Raw genomic sequence first — 20,146 nt, 5'->3', positions numbered from 1 at the left:
ACTCAAGCCCAAATAAAAGTCTGAACTTGGAAAATGACAGCAGGAGGCCTTATACTGATGTCAGTGGATAGAGATACTTGGATTTGTGCTCTGTAAATAGGCAGTATGCTGTCTTTTTGTGGGAGTTTTGCAGAAAACAACAGTTAAGAAAAGGTTTTGTGGAAATTTTGTCACCATGTTATAAATGCGTATCAAAGAATTATCTAGTCCCTTACTAGTCTGTGAATCTTAGCTACTATACTTAGGCTGGCTCTGATGATTAATCTAACCTCCTTAAAAATCTTCCATGGAGATTCCCACAACCTCTCTCCCAATCTTTAGGATCTCTGAGAATAACATTGGATATTATCATCTCATTGGGAATGTTCTGAATCTTTCTTGGACCTTTATAACACAAGGTTATGGCTGTAAGTGCTTAACTTCATAACTTAACTTCCTACCCTTTTCAAAGTTATGAAGGTGAAAGAGAGCTGGGAGGTGGCAGCTGAAGCAGACCAAAGGCTACATCAGGTGTCAGAGCTGGCAGGGAGAGTGAGTGGAGAAGAGACAATGAGACTGGAGATGCAGAGATCTGGGTGGGGAAAACAAATAGAGCTGCCTGGGTGGGGAAGAAAAGGCAAATATCCAGAGAGATGAGGAGAAGCAGCAGCCAAAAAAGTGCTCCTTTGTTTTCACTTTGTTACAAAAGAATGCTGAAAATCCCTGCTTTATGGTTAGATCCACAATACTCTGAAGTCAATGGGATCTCAGTGGGTCTTGGATCAGGCCCTTTAAAATGAGGGCAGCTGTAACACAATAATGAATGAGTGCCATGCTGCCATGACTGCAGTGTTATAACAGCATTGCTATACATGGAAGTGTTCCATAGCCCAGGATTTAGCTGATTAAACAGTGCTGGATGTGTCGCCATTAGACTTGAAACATCCACAGCCTGATTTACTCTGTAGCTCACATACCCCAAATGTTTTGCATTCTTGGACTACATTTGATAGATACCCTATCAAACTTCTGTCTTGCATTTGTTCCTCTTTCCAGGACAGTCAGGTCAAAATAGTGAAGGGTTTAGGTCTCCAGGTGGTGAGAGCCAGGCGGGCCCTGCTCCCAGCAGCCACATCCCTTCACATTTACTTTGTAGTAATGTCCAAAAGTGAGAATACAGTTTGATGTGGGGTCTGCTGAAGCATCCACAGAAAGAAGTCGTGATGGTATCCCACTGTGGTACACATCCTGGAAGAGCCTCATTTCCTCTTCCAGGAGTGACAAATGTGTCCCTTCCTCAGAAAGTGCTCCTTACATACTAGGAGTTAGGGGAAGGACTTCAGAAGCATTAACTGTGAGTTGCGATAGAAGACCAGCGTGGGGAGGAAGATGGGTATGTGAGGAGGTCCTGGCAGAGGAAGGAAGGGATGAGGCGTAGGAGAGAATGACACGCTGCTCTTTTGCACATTGTCTGTACCCTGCAGCACTGAGAGGGCAGAATGCTCACAGTTTCCTGTGTGCCTCTTCCTGAAATGATGGGAATTCACTGAAGGTGAAGGTGCCATGAATAAGTTGTGCCACAGTTGTTCCCAGATGTGCCAGGGAGGAAAATCAGAGACTAGGCTGACTCCTGCCTGTCTGCATAACATAACAGGGAGTTTGCTTAAGGACTCTGTTTGACCTGCCCTCTTCCCCAGTCATATCTGCTATGGAGGAAATAGTCCCAGCTGGTTTGGTGGCAAGCCAGAAGGTGGACCTGGACTTTGTGGGCAAGAAGAAGACCTCTAACTTCTTTTCTTTCACAGAATAGACACAGATGCAGATTTCACTTTCTGAAGCTGGAGCTTTCAATCCCAAACATTTTTATTCAAGAGGAAAGAGTTTAGGCAAGTGCTAGAAATCTAGTGCTGAATGAATACCTGATGGATACTTTGCAAGGGGGAGGAGGAAGGGTTCTTGAGGGGCTTGTATTCCCTTTGGCTTTTTCTACAAAGCTCAGGCATCTAAAATATAGTCAGCTAGCCAATTCTGAAGCACAAGGAGGCACCAAAAGGGAAGATCAGAAAAAAAAACGAGCTGATTTCTATCCCTTATTTGGTTTAGTGATCTGACGAGGACAGCTCTCACATTGTTCACATTTTAATAAAAGAATGCAATCAGCTTTTTTCTGATTCACTTCCCTTACAAGAACAATTGACCACATATTTCTGTCTCTGCTTTGACACTGTTCCTGTTAATATGAGGTTGATGCTTTTTATCAACAGCATGCCCAGCACATTTTTTATAGCATGCTCCAGAGGAGCTCAGGGAATCTGAGTCACCTCCCCACTGCTTCCAGGTTCCCCAGGACAGGGAGGAGGCAGAAGGTGGCAAGAGAGGAGCTAGCAGCAGGAAAGGAGAACATCTTCCAAGGAGCACAGAGACAATGTCAGCCCAGCACCCTGCAGTGCTTAAACTAATTTTGATATCTGAGGCCACAGCTATTTTCACCTGACTGTTTATCAAGATGCATATTATTCAGAGATCACAACCTTGGCATGGTACATGTGTATAGAGGGTGTGCATTCATGTGGAGTACCACATATACAGAGGCACACAGCGTGGATGTACTACCTGCCTGTGTGGTTCATGTGTGTTTGTCAGAAGCAGGAGGTTTGATGAGAATTTAATGTTCACAGTAGCACAAACAAAATAACTTGTTGTGAAATTAAACATTACAAGTAATTAGTTCAGATTTTAATGTTTCAGTTTGCAGGTAGTAACTTAGTAAAATTTTCAAAACTGCCTATGATCACATCTTGAAAATGCTACAAGGTTAAAAATAGTTTTTTCCAGCCTTTTCAGCCCTAGTCAGTGTATCCTCTACTATTAACTATTTTGGATTCACAAATAAGTTTGACTCATTTTGGCCTTATTTTTCCCTCTAAAGCCTATTCACTCAGACCTCTTCTCTAGGTTGTGCCCATGTTTGCCAGCCAGTGGCAGTGGCAGCTGGGTGCTCTGCATTGCTTAGGGTATCCCCAGGATGCCATTTCCCTTCGTGTTGCAGCTAGTGGATTCCCAGTCTCAACAGCCCTACTATTGGAAGCTGGAAATGTGCTAAAGTTAAAGAGTCAAAACCCTCACAAGGAAAGGAAATGAGAAGCCGTCTTGGCAGCAACAAATGGAAAATAAACAACCAAACTCTTCACAAGACAGATTCCTCAATTATAGTAAGTCAGGCTCGCAAAGGCCAGAGTTAGGACCCGTTGGCATATGCAATATGTAAACACAGGGATGCAGTAATTAGCTTCGTGTTCATTTTGAGGTTTCAGAAACCCTGTGACCTGCCATGGAGTAAGGTCATTAACCATAACCACACTAGTGACCTTCACACAGGACACCCCATCTCTCACAGTTACAAGAGTGAACTGTGTATTGGGACGTCTCCCCAGCTCACATCCTCCAGCTCTCTTGTTTTAAATGCCACTGAGCTATATATGAGTGAGAGGATGTGACTTGTGGAACGGACTGTGATAGGAATATCTTACTTTCCCACATAGCCATGCTCAGGACTTAAATGTGATTAAGTAAAAGCAGTCAATACTAGAAATATTTAGAATTGTAGTAAATTTTTTTTTAATCAGAAAAAATATTTGCTTAAAAATAGTACTCTGAGGAATTACTGAGATGGTGTGGACCTCCACTGCCTTGGGAAGAGACTTTTGTCTTTGGAGTATGGAGTGTATAGGGATAGATTATTCATTTGAATAAGTAGATGTACAGCCATTACTACACATTTATCAACACAATAAAATGCTGTTCTGACCTGATTTTGCCAAGACTAGGTAAAATTAGTATTGAACATGAGTATTTTTTTTAAGTCCAGTTTTTGTTTTACTGTGGCTGACCATGGTTCCCCTGAAATACACTCGTCCTGCTTGAAGTCCCTCCTCACACCACGGCCAATTGAAGACTTCTTCAGACATTATCTGATTAATATGTTTGGAATCATTATGTGGACATTTAAGAGGTGGAAGAACTAGTACAAAGAAACAACAGAAATGAGCTGAGTCTCAGTTCTCTAGTCTATTTAGTGGAACCTGCAGTTTTATATTCACATGTATGTCATACAGTATAGAAGTTATTATTTTAATTTATTTACCCAAAATTTCTGCACTTCCTCATTAAAATTCCTTAGCAACAAATCTTGTTCCCTTAGTTCCCTTCTGTTCACCAGTCTGCATCTAGAATTCAGCTCCTCACCTCAAAGGCATTTCTTTCTCTCTTATTCCTGCTGTAAACTTAAAAAGAATCATAGCATAGTGTCTCTATTCTCCTTAGAGCTTAAACCATTAACTGGCAAGCTACCTCACCTCCAGGGGGTTGTAGTCTTTTGAATTTTTACTAAAATTATCCCTCTTCCTCTCATAACTGTATCCTGCTTTCAGACTGTACAAGGTAACAACTGCTACATTCCATAGTGAAAAAAGAAACATTCTATTCTACATTCACCCTCCCATGTCTTCTTGTCTAATGCTTGAAATTTTGCCTATCAGGAACAGGAACTTTGTTTGTATTGGCACAGAATGGGACACAGTTAGATTAATATTACTTCTGTCCTATGAACATCTAAATACCACTAGTGTGCAAAAATTTGATATTAGAATGAGAAAAAATTAAAAGGTATTTATTTGCTTACAATAACGCAGCTGTGTAATCAATGTTGTCTATCTGTTGGCTTGCATAATACCTAGATATCTAAGGTGTCTTCCATGTTCATACCTAATACTAATTTTGGTGAGTTCTTTTTATTATCTTCAGACTGGTAAAAACATATTCTCTGAAAGTACTTGAAATTGCCTGATTGCTGCGGAAGGGGTGGGGGGGGCGGGTTAGCTGGGATTCAACAGAAAGTCATATGGTGAATATTCTCTTCTTGGCAGAATTAGTCATGAAAACATGCAATTCTTTCCCCACAAATACTTGTATGCAGAATATTGGAATTTCAGAATATTTGTCTTTCGTCCAGTAGAAGTCAATCTCATACATTTGCAGACAGTAGTCCAAAGGGACTTGTGTTAGGCCAGAGTTCATTTATTAAGGCAAAGAAATAATATTGATGGATAATTTGCTGTGTTTGAGGAGCTCTGAAAGTTTTGCTTTTCCAGTACATCTATTTGCCATTTACCATTAATGGACATGGCTACAGGGAATGCATGTTTCAATTTTTATCTGTCAATGAAGGGTAGGAGCCAAGAACATGTTACATGTGGGAATGTAAAAGTTACAACACACTGCACTGGGTGAACAAAACAAAAAGTGTGAGGGAAAGAAAGGAAGAAGAAAAAACTGGAATTTAATATCATATAGTCATGCAGACTAAAAAGAACACAACATCATGGGATTAAAAGAGGAAAATGATGAAATAAATTACAGTGAGGTTTGGATAGGACTGAACTACAAAATGAGCCTGTATGTGAAACACATGGGAATTACCATGTCAGATCACACTGGGATTGACTAATTCAGTGCTAAAATAAGTAAAAAGAACCTTTTAGGCTAATTGAGCTATTTGTATCCTCATTATTCCCATTTGTTTGCATCTATTCTGAAAACATTATCATCTTCTCCCAGTAAAACATCATTGCATAGCCAGTGAAGGGGAAATAAAGAGTTGCAAGACATCTCATCAGCTTCAATGACACACCAGCAGATGGAAACAAAGGAAAAAAGCCCCCTTCATCTGCTTTATCTCATTTTGCGTAGTTGTTCCAGAGACATGTCCTTGCCGCTGTGCGATAGCAGCGCCTTCACTGAGTAACATCCTGTCACTGACCTCAGCGTCTCGAGCAAAGTCATTGAGGCATCTGTGACGAGCACACCCCGTCATCATGTGGTCTTTGACCTGAATTCCTCAGCCACAGACATCTATCCAACATGGAAACAGCCAAGAGTGACCGAGCTGACCCCCTCTTCATGGTCATGGAGAAAAGATTAGCAGCACTGCTGGTCATTGCCGGCTCTGCTGCAACACTTCAAAAGACAGTGCCATGGAAGTACAACTCTAAAGCAATGCCTGAGTGGCCATGGGGAGTTGTACAATACAAAAGAGCTTTTCCAATATTTCTCAACAGTAAATACAAACTTATTGACTTTCCCTTTCCTTTCAAGTGTTTCTGTTGTCGCCTCCTTCTGACTCAGTGACAGGACACAGCTAGCCTTAAGAACAGAGCCTAGCTTGCTTTCTTGGGCAATTATTCTATTGTTCAAAGGGGAATAGAAATTCCTTTTTGTGCAATAAGGGACAGTAGAAGTAGGGATGATATGTTGCCTGGAGATTAAGTTGGAAAACTTTATTTCCTCATTTCAATAGGAATAGAAAGATAGCTTACAGCTTAATTCTTGTCTTCCTAGCTTGTTGCCATAATTCATCCCTTGAAGCTCTTTTAACCTGATGTTTCATATGTAATATTCCTCAGTTTTATTACAAATTATGTTTCTTTAAAAAAAAAGTTCATCTCCCTGAAGCAATCAATGTGAATGGAAAAGACTTCTGTGAATACTGAGAAGGTAAATGTCAGAACAAAAAAAAAAAGGGGGGGGGGCAGTCTCAGACACAGGCATACAAATCCCACGGGCACAGACAGAGTGTGAACACAAGTTCCTCATTTGAAGGAATTATCAACTGAGCGCAAAGCAGGCTAGAATATAGACTGCGACTTGCTCAAAAGAAGAAAAAAAAGCCCACCTTTATGCATATTGCAGAAAAAAAGGAAAGAAAAAGGTTCATGATTGTGAACAAATTCTTGTGGTGCACAGTATTTTTCAAGTAGGGTTTGGCTCAAATCCCATAAAATAAGAATGGATAGCAAAATACGTGAGTAGTTTCTTCTGAAGTTCTTATTACACTGGAACAGCAGGCATTTCTCAAAGAGAAATGTCTTTTCCAAGCTAAGTGTTTGCCAAATTGCTATAAGCAAACACATAATATCATCGCCTCAAAAAAAGCCCAGTTTCACAGTTCAAAATTACAGTTCAGTCCTATATTTTCATCTCTGTCAAGATTAGGCTTTGGTAAGGAAAAGGAATGGACTCTTTCCCTAGTTACAGTGGGCTAATGAGAGGCTGTTTCAAGTTGCGCCACTGTGTAGAAACAGAAGCAAGCATGGACATTTTGAACATAGAAATTTGTAGGGTTTCTAAAGGGAATCAGTAAATAGGTTGTCTTGACTGTGAGCTTGACACAGGTACAGTTCTCTACCTCTTCAGGACACCGCCTGACACAAGGAGGAGGAAGTGACATCTATGCCCTATAGATCAGTAGATCTACCCAGTTCTTGGGTGAGGAGTCACCTGGAGCTATCTGATACATAAGATCGTCCTTTTAACTACGGAATCACAGAATCAGAGAATACGCTGAGTTGGAAAGGACCCTCAAGGATCATCAGTACAACTCCTGGCCTTGAGCAGGGCACCCCAACAGTCATACCATGTGCTTGAGAGCATTCTCCAAATGCTTCATGAACTCTGTCAGGCTTGTTGCTGTGACCACTTCTCTGGGGAGCCTGTTCCAGTATCCAGTCATACTCTGGGTGAAGAACATTTTCCTGATATCCAACCTAAACCTCTCCTGACACAACTTCAGGCCATTCCCTTTGGTCCTGTCGCTCGTCAGCACAGAGAAGAGATCAGTGTCTGCCCCATCTCTTCCCTTCATGAGGAAGTTGTAGACAGCAAGGGGATCTCCCCTCAATCTCCTCCTCTCCATGCTGAACAGACCAAGTGACTTCAGCTGCTCCCCATAGGGCTTCCCCTCAAGGCCCTTCAACATCGTTATGGCCCTCATTTGGACTCTCCCTAATAACATGATTGCCCTTCTCATGAGGTACATCCCCAGGGAATCAGATAACCTTCAAAAGAGTTACAAAATACAAGCCCCTTGAGTGTTTCCCTAAGTCATCTGCAGCAACCCTGGCCATCATTTAACAGTGGAACAGGGGGTTTTTATTTGGTAACCAGCAGCTACTGCTGCCTCACAGATGTTCACACGGAGGAAAAGGTGCTCCACCCCTTCTACTCACCCTCAGAAGGGGTGGGAGGAAAGAGAGAAGTAGGTGAGATGTGGAAATGGGAGGGACAGAGAAAATGGGAGGAATGGAGAAAAGGAAATAGTCCATAGTTCCTCCAGAGTAGCTTCATTGAGGACAGATCAAGTAACTTCCCTTCTGCAAGAAGGGGAAAATAATCAAGCACAGTATCTACTGAGTGGAATTTGTTAAATTATTATTTCATAGACTTCTTAAGCATCTCCCAGTCTTAACACATGTGAGGCGATTCCCTCACTGCCATGCTGGGGAATAAGTCCAACAAGCTGCCATGCATGGAGGGACAGTTCTGCTGGCAATATTGCTTCCTGGGTGAAACCAAGTGGAGTTTCACTTTCTGCCATGCAGGGGAGTAAGTCCAACAAGCTGCCATGCATGGAGGGACAGTTCTGCTGGCAATATTGTTTCTTGGGTGAAACCAAGTGGAGTTTCCCTTTCTGCCATGCAACGCTGTGATCATTCTCCCATGCTGGGACTCAATGACCCAGATGCAGATGGCAGGATCAGGTTGTGTTCAGCCAGAGCTAGTAAAAAGAGCTCAGGCTGGGAGAAAGGCCACAGCACAGCATTTACAAGAGTTAAAATCTTGTAGGGAAGCATGAAATAGGAATTAGTTTGAAGGAATCCCTCTGTTGAAGCACGAAACTTGGCTGCCTGATACCCAACAGACAACACCCACCATGACATGTTTTATGATGGATCTGTTTGTTCTGAGCACTACAATGCAACTTTTCATCTTGGCAACTCATTCAGCAGACAGAATTGAGAGACAAAATTGCCTTCCCTTCCAGCCCACCCTGTCCTCTCTAGATCACACAAAGCACATTTTTTGAGCAGTGTTAGGATTTTATTTACTGCAGGCAAAGGCACAATTCTCTCCAGACCAAAAACCACCACATCAATGGCAGCTTTGGTGAAACCTGAAATTGAGACCTAAGAATTCAGGTGTGAATTATTAGAAAAACACAATATCAATCTCGTATTATGATGATGATAACTTGGTACCTTTTCCTTCCTTCTGACATCTCTTTCTTTGTACAATACATTTTCTGCTCTCAGTCGTAGCTGGGCAAGGATTTCCCCTTGCTGATGGATGCTGTATGATCTCTTTGACCCTTACTTCATTTCCTCTTTTGAAACCACAAGTTTTTCCTTTCTTCATGCAAGGGCTCCAAGGACTCCACTCACTAGTTTCACAGTGCACTGCAATAAACATAGAACAAACTTAGCCTGACCAATGTATTTTTGTACAGAATACATATGGTATATTATTTTCATTCTGCATTAGCCAAAAGGTGGCAAAAACTAATGGAATTAGTTTTTAATTAGAATGTAGTGAGTTGCAGCAATGAATTGACAGAAATTGGACTGTCAAGTATATACAGCACAAAATAATGTAAAATAATTATGACAGTTACTATTTTCTACTCGCTGTTTTGTACACACAGGGCAAATTCCTGACACAAGGCAATAACAGTGCAACTGGTCTCAATGGAATCAGTTACTGGGGTTTGTTCTGACTGCTTTGGTTTGATGAAGATGTAAATCCTTTTAGCTTTGGTGGAATAAACTTTGGTCATGCCTGTGTGAAAGGTGAATAAAAGCCATTAGATCAAGCTGCTGCAGCTTGTCTCAAAGGTGGAAATTTGGAAATTGATTGTTATTGTTATAAAGGACCAGCTGATATCAAAAGATGTTACACTGGAAATCAAGAGTCTTTGGCCATCTAAAGAGCCATCATCTGTAGCATATACAAGCTAGAAACAGGCAAAGCAGAGAATAATTTGGGTCAATATGAGGCTTCAAGCTTTTCAGAATGGTGCAGGTTACCCTTTCTAAACCAGACTGATGTGAATGTGCATCCTGTACTGTTTGGAAGTCAGAAGGTGTGTCATTTCACACTTGTCCAAAGAGTGTAAACAAAAAATGGGAGTAAACTTGGAAGGCTAACAATATGCTTTTAATAGCTATCCTTCTCTATGCCATCTCACTATCTTTCTCTTTAAAAAAGATAGTATATACATATATATATTTACTTTTAGTCCAACTGCATGCTTAAGATTATAAGTCACCACTGAAGAAGGAAGGACTTCCAGCTCTTCTATAAGGAGGAATTAGCAAGTCAACATTTTTCCAGATTCAGAATTTACTTCTAAATTTTCTGAAACCTGGAAATATAACAGACTTTAGGCAATCTCTGAACCTTCCTCCAGTGAATTGTCATATGGGTCATTTTTTTCATGTTATACTGGATCTCTTCTGCTAAAATAATTGACTTTTATGTGCACAAAAAGGTTCTGTTTTTACTCCATAGCTTTAAATGGCTTTTCCGCTCTGAGACTGACTCATTGTTAAAGCAGCTGAGTCTACGGCAGTTGGAAACGGCCATCAAGAAACAAAAATGATCCCTTGAATTTCTTTCAAAGATGAAAGTCTTTGCTTGAAAATAAAACCATAAAAGCCTACACTACCACCTGAACTAATATATATTTGAGAAGGAAAACACCTAACTACTACTACTAACTACTAACTACTACTAGTAATTCCTGAATTACTTCCCCACCAAAACACTCAATGCCAGAGAGAGCTATGTGCGTGATACTGTGGAGAGGATTTCCATCATGGCCAGACTGTGACTAAGTGCTCCCTGGGTGCTGGTGGCTGAAGAGGTTATGGCTTGCACTGCGGCTCACAGCCCTCAGCCACCACAATTCACAGCCAACGTACTAAAATAAGCTGAACCCTGCCACAGCTTCAGTGTGCCCGTGGAGGGGGATGATAACTACAGCTGTTAACAGGCAAACATATTGTTTGTTCTTCTTTCATTTAGACGGATGGGTGAGGGATGGAGCAGAGATTTAGGTGTGGTGACCTCCGAAATTGCCCTGGTATGAATAATTGGAGCTTTTGAATCAGTGGCTCGAGATACAAAAGCAGGTCTCTTCTCCACAGCCAGTGAGTCACAATGACATCAATCTCACTCCTTCAGTGTCAGTGACACCCTATTTAGTGTTTCATTTTAATCCTCATTTTCTGAAGTCAGGTGATTATGCACATATGCCATTTTGGAGACTGGAGGTTTTTTGCGGGGACGTTTCCTTAATGTGTTAGTTTCTAACCTTCACCTTTGGAAAGGTAAGCTTCAAACTGTTGTTGCACACATGTTTTGAAGGCTCAGGTGGTACAAGGGATCTAAAGTAAAGCCATTAATATTTTTATCTTTTTTAAACTCGTGTGGGATCTGACTCAGGGTTTTTGAAACTTTGATGTTAGTGGTGCTGCATAACACTATAACCAAGCAAAAGATGTATGTCTTGCTACCTCAAGGCAGACGAAACAGGCTGTCCTTCCTCTGGCAGAATTGCCCTTAGCGTCAAGGTTGTGTTTGTGGGACACAACCACAAACACACAAGTCTGCCACTTGTGAAGTGGCAGACTTGGGAAATACCTTGAGTATTTTGTGCTGGGGAATACATCTTGTTATGAAGAACATTTTCATTTCCCTGGTGTTGTAACTCATTATGCGTTTCCTGGATCCCACATCCCCTATGAGAAAACAAGGCAGGACATGGGGAGTAGACTCACCAATGCTGGTGCACTCCATCGTGTGGTTGTTGGCTTCCAGCCCATCAGGGCACTTTTCAAGGCACTTTCCACTGTATAAGTAAAACCCACTTTTACACTTTGTGCAGAAGTTTCTGGTGAAGCAGGTATCACAGTCAGCTTTACATTCTGAAATGCAAGCAGTAAACAACAACGTTGTTTCTCTTTGCTATGAACTGCCACGGGCTCTCTCACATACACCAGACTCTCACAATTCTAGCACTGTCAGACAATCCTCAAAGGAAGCAAATTATGTTAGGTCTTCTTCCTGGCCAGTACGCATGGTGAGGCCAACCATGGGTGAGAATTTAGAAAAGATAGCCTGATGCTGAATAGGGTGAGAATTTAGAAAGGATGGCCTGATGCTGAACAGCCTCACACTGCTAATCTTCTTGGACACCTATGCAGATGGCAGGCAGAGCAGAGCGCATGAGAATAACACGGTGCTGGGTTCTGCCCTATCCTGGCACCATATAGGTACCAATTAACCCCATGGGACACAAATGCTGTGTCAGCTTCACACCCCTATCTCCTATCTCCAGGAGATAAAAAATATTCATCCAGAAAAAAAAAAAAAAAAAAAAAAAAAAAAAAAGCCAGAATTTAGAATCTGCTTAGGAGTGGTTTTGATCAACATATCTTTTTTTTTTTTTTCTTTAAATGATTCCCTGATGTTCAATCAGATGTTCTGTAGTATTTAATGTATTCTCTATATGACTACCCAAATTGGCATTGCTGATATATTTCCCAATTCTCAGAAATTTTTAAGAGAAATCTTATGTATGGCATGACTCATGTCTGATATGCAAGGCCACACACTGCTGAAAAGTGAGCAAATACTTTGCAGTGTCAAGTTACTCTGTAAGACTTTACTCTGGGGGTCCATTCATTAAATAACATTTATTACCAGGTAAAAACTGTGAGAGTTTCTTGGCCCTCACTCTTATGCTTTTATAGAACCCGTGGGATTAAAAATAGTGAATTCAACAACAAAAAGAAGAGTGGGGAGAATATTGTGATCTTTTCCAGTTCATTTATGGTTCAAAAATCCATAGTGGGGTTAAAATGTTGCCTGAGCAGCATAGAGTTGACTTCTCTGTCCCTCAGCCCATAGACAACAACAAACAGGTAAATTCCCCCAAATCAGGCTGAAGCTTGGCCAGCTGAAGCCTGGCCAGCTTCTACAGGCATTCAGAGGAGTACAGTGAGTGTGAGACAAGCTATAGAGACCAGGGCAAACCACATCTCCAAAGAATGCTACCTGCCACCTTATTTCCTTGTCATAGGGGTCAGGCAAGTAAGGGCAGTGGGTTAAACAGCTCCAGCCACCAAGACTCAGCATTCCGAAGTCCCCTCTCTCTTCAGAGCTGCTGCCATTCTCTTGCTTCTGGAGGGCAGTGCCTGGTGCCCATCACTGCTTCCCCTTCACATGGGGATGTAGAGGAGGAGGAGGCCATCACCTGGGTTCTAGGCAGGGCATTCACGCAGAGCCAGGATCCCTGAGCTTTAGGCCATTTTGTGGTCTTTAACTTCTTGTTTGGGCTAATATTAATTGCACTACTACAAAGAACTGAGCAAAAAAGGACATGGCCTGTCTGTCTCCTTCTCTGTTGACTTGCCTCCTAAGGAGACACAGCATTCAAGAGAGAACAAGCAAATCCACATGCTTCCCCTTTCCCCAGCACTTACTTGCACACTTATTAATGTCGGGATACCGTGTCCCATAGTATCCACTTGGACACGAGGAAAGACATACTCCAATCTGTTTCATGCCAATCCTCTCCAGAACAAAGAAGAGCCTGGGCTTACATGACAGGCATCCGTTGTAGTCAGAGCATGTAGCACACCCTCCTTGGCAACCCTGGCTCACGTTAGGATGCACTGAGAAGAATTAAAAAAAAAAACAAACAGTGAGAAAACAATACATTAAACAAGACCATGACATAATGGCTCCTCTGCACTTGGAAAGGTGGATCATCCATCTTTCTGACAGCTCTTAAAGATTGCTTCATTTTTTCTTGTGTCTCTTATGATCTGACTTGCCATTTCAGACATTATTTCATCTGCATAAAAATGAGAAGCTCAGCTGACATTTTCACATCTTGCAGAAATAGCTAGTAGTAAATGATCTTTGAAATAAACTGTATGGAACAGCAGCATTTTAGAGAACATTCATTTTTCTTTTCCTTATTTTCAGGGGCTTTTTCTGCCTTGTGTGCACTTGGCTCAGCAGATAAATTCAAGTTCACTTATTCTTACTTTTCCTAGTTGGATGATTAAAAATCAATGTAGTTGTATCATTTTCTTCATTGACTAAATGCCATTTTATTTGAGTTCTGCTGTGCAGGAATATGCTCTTGTAAGATCTGATGATACTTTGCCTTAAAAAAAAGACACAGGAGAGCCATCCTTCTCACCCTCCTTCTTTCCCTGGAATGTTCTCTCTGGCATGTTTTTAATCTCTAACAATTACAACCTGATGTTTAGACTTAACTGTGGCATTTACTCTGCTCCAGTCTCAGCACGTAGCATAGGTAGGATTATATTTGCCTTTCAATTGAATTGTTCTAATTCTTCAGGCAAGGAAAGGGAAATTTATTACACTCACTTCTTTAGGGGCTTGGGGATAGCAGGAAAGAGGATGCTGTTGCAGATTATCTTTTCAGTAGCAGACATTAATCTGCTGTGTGATACAATGTAGTATATTATTTCTCAGTGGTAGAGAATAAAGTTTTGCATCCTCCTGTACTTTAGAAGTTGTTACCTAATTTTAATTCCTTCTTGGTTGCTTTCTTAAACAAACTGAAGCTAAAAAAATAATGGAGCATCAAGTAACTCCAGACCCCATGTCCCCTCTTTTTTTAGCCTTGTCTTGAATGAAAAAAATGGTCATTTTTTTAAGTGCAAGCTTTAATCTCTCAGCCTAACATATCTGGTTATATTTCATATATTGAAGAAATATAGTCCTCATTTACATGTGTGCCTTGTATTTCTAAATACTATTGGCTTCTGCCTTCTCCTCAGGCCAGTGATAATTTTATAAATATGCACATGCATAGTGTGATTGTATTTTAGTGCTTTGATTGTGTTTTGATCTGCAGACACTGCTAAATAACTTGCACACATGATTAATTTGTCTTTTTCAACTCCTTTCTGTGGAGCCCTTGGAGGCAGACCAGGAGTTCATGTGAATCCATGGCTTACATATTGAGAGGCACCACTGCCTGCTGCTCAGGGCAGGGCTGCCTGGCAGGGAAGTTCAGGAACACCTCTGTGCTTTGTTCACTTACACTCTCAGCAGAAATGACATGTCCCATGAATGGGAAAAGCACTTTGCTCTGTTCTGAGGTTTCGACAACAGGTTCTGCGATCTGAAGAACCTCAAAGGGAATTCAAGTTCATTCTTCCTCTTTCATTAATAAAATGAGAAATGAGGGTTATTTCTCGCAGTAGGGCTGGACATACATGAGATGTGCAAACTTTGGCCTTGCTGTGCACAAAAAAATTCAGTAAGAATAAAAGAACTCAATTCTCTGTGCACACTGAGACATGCATTTTGTAGCATAACCGAGAGGAAATTGTGTTTACAATGAGGACATGACACCACTATGAGAACAAATGACATTTAGCAGTGAGAAGTTGCAACCCCAATTCAGTTATCACACTTGCTTTCACTAGACTCTCAAAATACAGAGTACTTAATAAATGTAACACTTTTCCCCCGAAAACATTCCAAAGTCACAGAGCTTACTGATTTTGAAATTAAGAGCCTAGGAATTTTTTCTTTTTAAAGTTAAGTAAATGAAAATGAAGTAAATCCTTGTCTCTCTCTCCTCTGTCTTGTTGCCCTTGTATGAAACTACTTTAAAAGGCAGACGCAGTAATGTGATCTAAGAAGCTGACATTATTTAAAAACTATCTGTGACTTTCCTTCATTAAGTCTGACAGTTGGATGAAAAAGCAGCTGAAGTACAAAATATTTGTCATCAAAGCTGCTGTATAAAATATGGATGACCATTTTTGACGGGAAACATATTATGTGTGAGCACCTGTGACACATCATTATTAATAGATTCTCTTGACAGAGAAAACATTATGTGCAACTGCTCTGAGGTCAAGATGTGTGTGTGAGCTGAGACAGGCAATACTTTACTATTGAAAAATGATAATTCTCTGTAGCTAAGATCCATTACATGGCCAATTTCCATCTTCCCTTTAACTCCAGAAGTACTAAATATAAAATAAAATGTACTCCTAGCCATTTTCACAATTTCTGCCTCTTTCCATGCATTCCAGAAACATCTCATACAAATAACACAGGAAAAAAAGGAAAGCATAGTTCAAAATGAAGAATGTTATTGCTAGAGTTATGGAGCAAGGAATAGGACAAAGTATGCAAGTCAAGCTCCACTGATTTCATGTCATGTTATAACTAAATGTGTGAAGCAAAATTAGCTCCAGTTCTTGGAAATTCTTAAAGAAAAAAAGCACTGAAAAGTCAGAATTAACATTTTATATGAAGCACGTGTTTTTTCTCTTAAAAACTATTAAAGAGAAGCACTTTTTCGATTGTCTCTTACTGCATCTGACTTTTTTTTTGTTTTTTTGAGTCTTGTAGCTGTGTAATAAAATAGTTTTTCATTTGTCTTGCAATAAGGGTAGACCCTTATTCTGACCTAGGCAAGAATCAAAGCAGAGAGGGACAAGCCACATGCTCCAGAAACTGGCATTCTTTGAAAGCGTTGGGCTTTGTCATTGAACCCAAAAGAAAAGAAATTGTGGAGCAAAAATATTTGTGCCTAGAGAATGAGATAATGTGCTTGAAATTAGGCATCTCCAAGCTCCAGCTAAAGATCTTGCTCTTGTTACCTCTCAGCCTCCTCCTTCTCTGGTTCAGATCCAGATGCTTGCTATATCCTTGCAATGTATGGGCCAGTCCTTCCCCTGATGCAAAGGCTGAGTGGGATTGGAGGGATTCCAGAATCCATTCAATCTTCTGGGTACAGAACTGGCCCTTACTCTTCCTCTCTCATTGCAGCAAATTATTAGTCACTGCAGATCTCAAGTGCTTCACCAACTGCAACCATGACCCCAAGGAAGCAACCAGAAGTTTTATCTTTTATTTCCCTGTATCAGACACTGAGCTCAGAGTTTAAGTTATGTGCCCCAGGAAGCTGGAAACATAAACCCCATCTAGTGAAATTCAGTCACAGCATACCAGGTGTAAGCATTGTTTCGAATTTCTATACAAAGGTAAAGAGTAGAAATGGGTAAGTAATGTATATCCACCTTTACAAACACTTTGAAGTGAAAAAGCAGGTGATAAAGCATGAGGAGATCACAGACCACTCCTGCTAGCCACAAATTATAGATGTGGTAAGAGGGATGAAAAGAGATTCAGTGCCTTGGCAGAGCATTGGGCACTGTGGCCTTGTGGGTTAGACACTGGCTGCAGAACCAGGAGGTATAGAGTGTAGCTTTGCAAATATGTCCAAGACATGCTCTTGCTAAACACACTTGCTTGAAACTACTTGGTCTTTGGTGCAGCCTGCTCCATTACAAAGACAGAAAAAAAAAAATATTCTCAACAACTTTCAGAACTGACTCAATGGAAATGAAATATTCTATGCATGATCCTAATAACCACTGAGTGCTCCACGCTCTTGTATCCAAACACATTTTGAGCACAGTGTTGAGCACAAACACATAGACTCTCAAGGATGGAAAATGCAGCACAGAAGTGGGCAAAGCAAATGGCAGGAGCACAGAGACCTACAGACAAGTTCTTTCTCAGCTTTTACACAAACATTAGCCAGAAGTGACACAAACTACTCATTTGCAGACTCATGACTGCCTATAGGTCCACAATCTATTCCTTATTTTTTCTCTTTGTAAAACCTAAATACTGGAGATTAGAGAAGGCCCTAAATGAATGTTGAACTATTCCCATCTCCTGTCTGGCTTTAAGCTCTTTTTTTCCCAGAGGCCTCTTTTTGTGCAAGCCATTTGTCCAGATATTAGTTTTAAGTCTCATTAGCAAATGAAATCTCAGAATATTTTCCAAAGACCTACTCTGGAAACAATGAGTCGTGGTCTTTGTTAAAAGTAGAAAGTTAAGGATAAGGAGCTGAGTTTGAATCTGAACTTTCATGGACAAGAAACTAGATTTTGACCATGTGCAGCAAATAAATTCTAAATCTTTGCAATGGCATTTTTCAATCAGTTTTACTCCATGTAGAGATTAAAATTTATGGGATAGAAAAAATGGAAATAAGAAAATGCAAGAGAAATCCAGCTGGGCATATGTTCTGCCAGCCAGGGGAAAGCACGGTGTAGAAGAATATCCTTTGCCCATCTGCCACAGCTGACGTGCACGGCCTCATCACCGCTCTCCAAAAACAAGATATCCCTTTAGAGGTTTGCTCTTGAAATGGAGTAAATGGAATCCATCCCTGCTGCCGCTCCTGGTTTCTCAGGCTTGCGTGTTCTCACAGGAAATATTTTCACAGCACTGCTGCTCTGGAATTCAGCCTTCCCAGCTGGGTTGCCCCTTGCTGGAGAGCCAGACCCCACCTCAGATTTTACCACCATGCAGCACCCGCACCCAGACATTAGCCCTTGTGTTGGTGGGGATTTGGGATGGGAAATCCCATGAGTTCTTGTGTCATTCAATTGCTCTGGGTGCTCACTCACGTTCCTTTCTCTTTCCCTTGCCTAGTGAGAAGCAGCTGCCTGTGGTGGTGGCCTGAAAACAATGCTTCATGTGAAGCAGAGCTACTCTCAATCATTCAGACTGTCCTTTAGGCAAGCGCAAACAGCATTTGGCAGTCAGCTCTTCTAATGAGAAAGTCATTAAGGAATTCAGTTTGCAAACCACAGCGTATTTCCTCAGACTCTTTCTTGGACAGTGTCTCTTTGTGTGGAAATGCGCTAGAGGTGGGACACACAATGGTGGGGCAAAAAAGCTGAACTGTCATGTAGGCAACAGGCAGTGCTGAGCAAGGACAAAGCCCAGGAGTGGCAGGAGAGCCCTGGGAGAGCCAGTATGCATGGGCTTTATAAATTTGCATTATCAGTGCTAAATAGATTGCCAGCCTGGGCCAAGGTGAAACCTGAGTTCAGTCTTGCAGGCTAAGCTCTGCTTGATCACTAGGCCTTAAATCACCTGCAGGGAGGCAAGGGACTGGATGTGCTGGGGTAGAGGAGCAGCTGGGGAAGATAAACCTGTACATGGCAATTACTATGCTGGATTGGCAATAAGTTTTCTGGGATGCAACTGAATCAGTGGTGATAGCTGAGGAATGTGGACTCTGTTCAGCCTCCTCTGTATCTACAGGAATCTGAGGCACCCACAGAAGAGGGAAAGAAGAAAAATCAGTCTAAAAGTCAACTGTTAAAGGCTTAATGTCTTCTGCTTCTCTTTGTGATTTGATCTTCACAAATATTTTAGGACTTCTTTCTGAGAGGGTGGTAACTCCCTCAGAGATTTGCCTGACTTCTATTCTACTTCAGAGTATTGCTGCCTTCTGATATAAAACATGTAGCAAAGAGGATTCTCAAGTGTCTTTCTATGTTTTGAAGGGAAAAGATCTTATACGAAACAAAAAAATTTTCCCCAAACATCCGTCTGGCTTGACAATATTTTTCTCTTCAAGAGGCACGTCACATCTGAGGGAAAAGAAACCAATCTATTTTACTCACCAAATGTCAAGAGTTCTAAAAAGCAACAGAAACGTGAGTATGGGACTGTTCCACAGTCTCAGGGAGTATCCATAACTGTTTTGTAGTGGTGTCTATGAGCAAGGAGGCCCTTGGCCCAAATGGCCAAGACCTCACTGGGGATTGCCTCATCATTATTAAACACATGTCTGGCAGAGTGATCCTGAAAATTAAGTATACTGGCAGCCAGAACACATTTCCCCTGAATTTGGTTAGAAAGAGCATCAACAGGCTGAAAAGTCTCACCAGGGGTGCAGAGTTTTATGCAGTCTCCTAGCATCTTCAGCACAACAGAAATCAGCCACAACAACCACAAATGGCTCCTTGTCATTCCAGAGAGTTTTGTAAATAAACTGAAAAATTCTTTTCATGGGGAGAGAAGGGAAATTGGCTTTTTTTTTCTCCACATACTATGGAGCATCACCAACATTCAAGGATCCAGGAAGTTTAGCCAGTTTAGGAACCAAACAGGATATCTGAGAAAATTACCTTAAACAACCTGATAATGATGGTGATTGTGAAGGCAATACTTTCTCACATCAAGTCCTAAATCCTATAAGCAACTACAGATATTGCTTTTAGAGTCAGCTGTAATTGTTTCCAAATACCCAGCCTTCAAGACTATACATTATGAATTTTTTCTAAAATGTAAAGTCAGTTACATAATCTCTGTCTTATTGTCTAGATAAAAAAAAGCTGTTATAGAAGGGTATGTGATCTATTAAAAGTAGTAACCAGTAATTGTAGTAACCTAATAA

At 41.1% G+C, this 20,146-nt stretch overlaps 1 protein-coding gene across 1 annotated transcript in view; it reads right to left on the bottom strand.

Moving 5' to 3' along the window:
• RSPO3 (R-spondin 3) overlaps positions 1 to 20,146 on the bottom strand; it is a 58,996-nt gene that overhangs the window by 13,589 nt on the left and 25,261 nt on the right. The window contains exons 2-4 of the mRNA XM_030267835.4: positions 13,359 to 13,550; positions 11,652 to 11,798; positions 9,072 to 9,269 (exon numbers count right to left, since the gene is read on the bottom strand). Coding sequence (XP_030123695.1) covers positions 9,072 to 9,269; positions 11,652 to 11,798; positions 13,359 to 13,550 — 537 coding nt within the window. The remainder of the gene's footprint in view (positions 1 to 9,071; positions 9,270 to 11,651; positions 11,799 to 13,358; positions 13,551 to 20,146) is intronic.

Source organism: Taeniopygia guttata, chromosome 3 (assembly GCF_048771995.1).
Source record: "Taeniopygia guttata chromosome 3, bTaeGut7.mat, whole genome shotgun sequence".
In the NCBI taxonomy this organism is placed as follows: domain Eukaryota; kingdom Metazoa; phylum Chordata; class Aves; order Passeriformes; family Estrildidae; genus Taeniopygia; species Taeniopygia guttata.
Note: the sequence above shows the minus strand (reverse complement) of the source record. Positions and strands in the feature narration are given on the sequence as shown.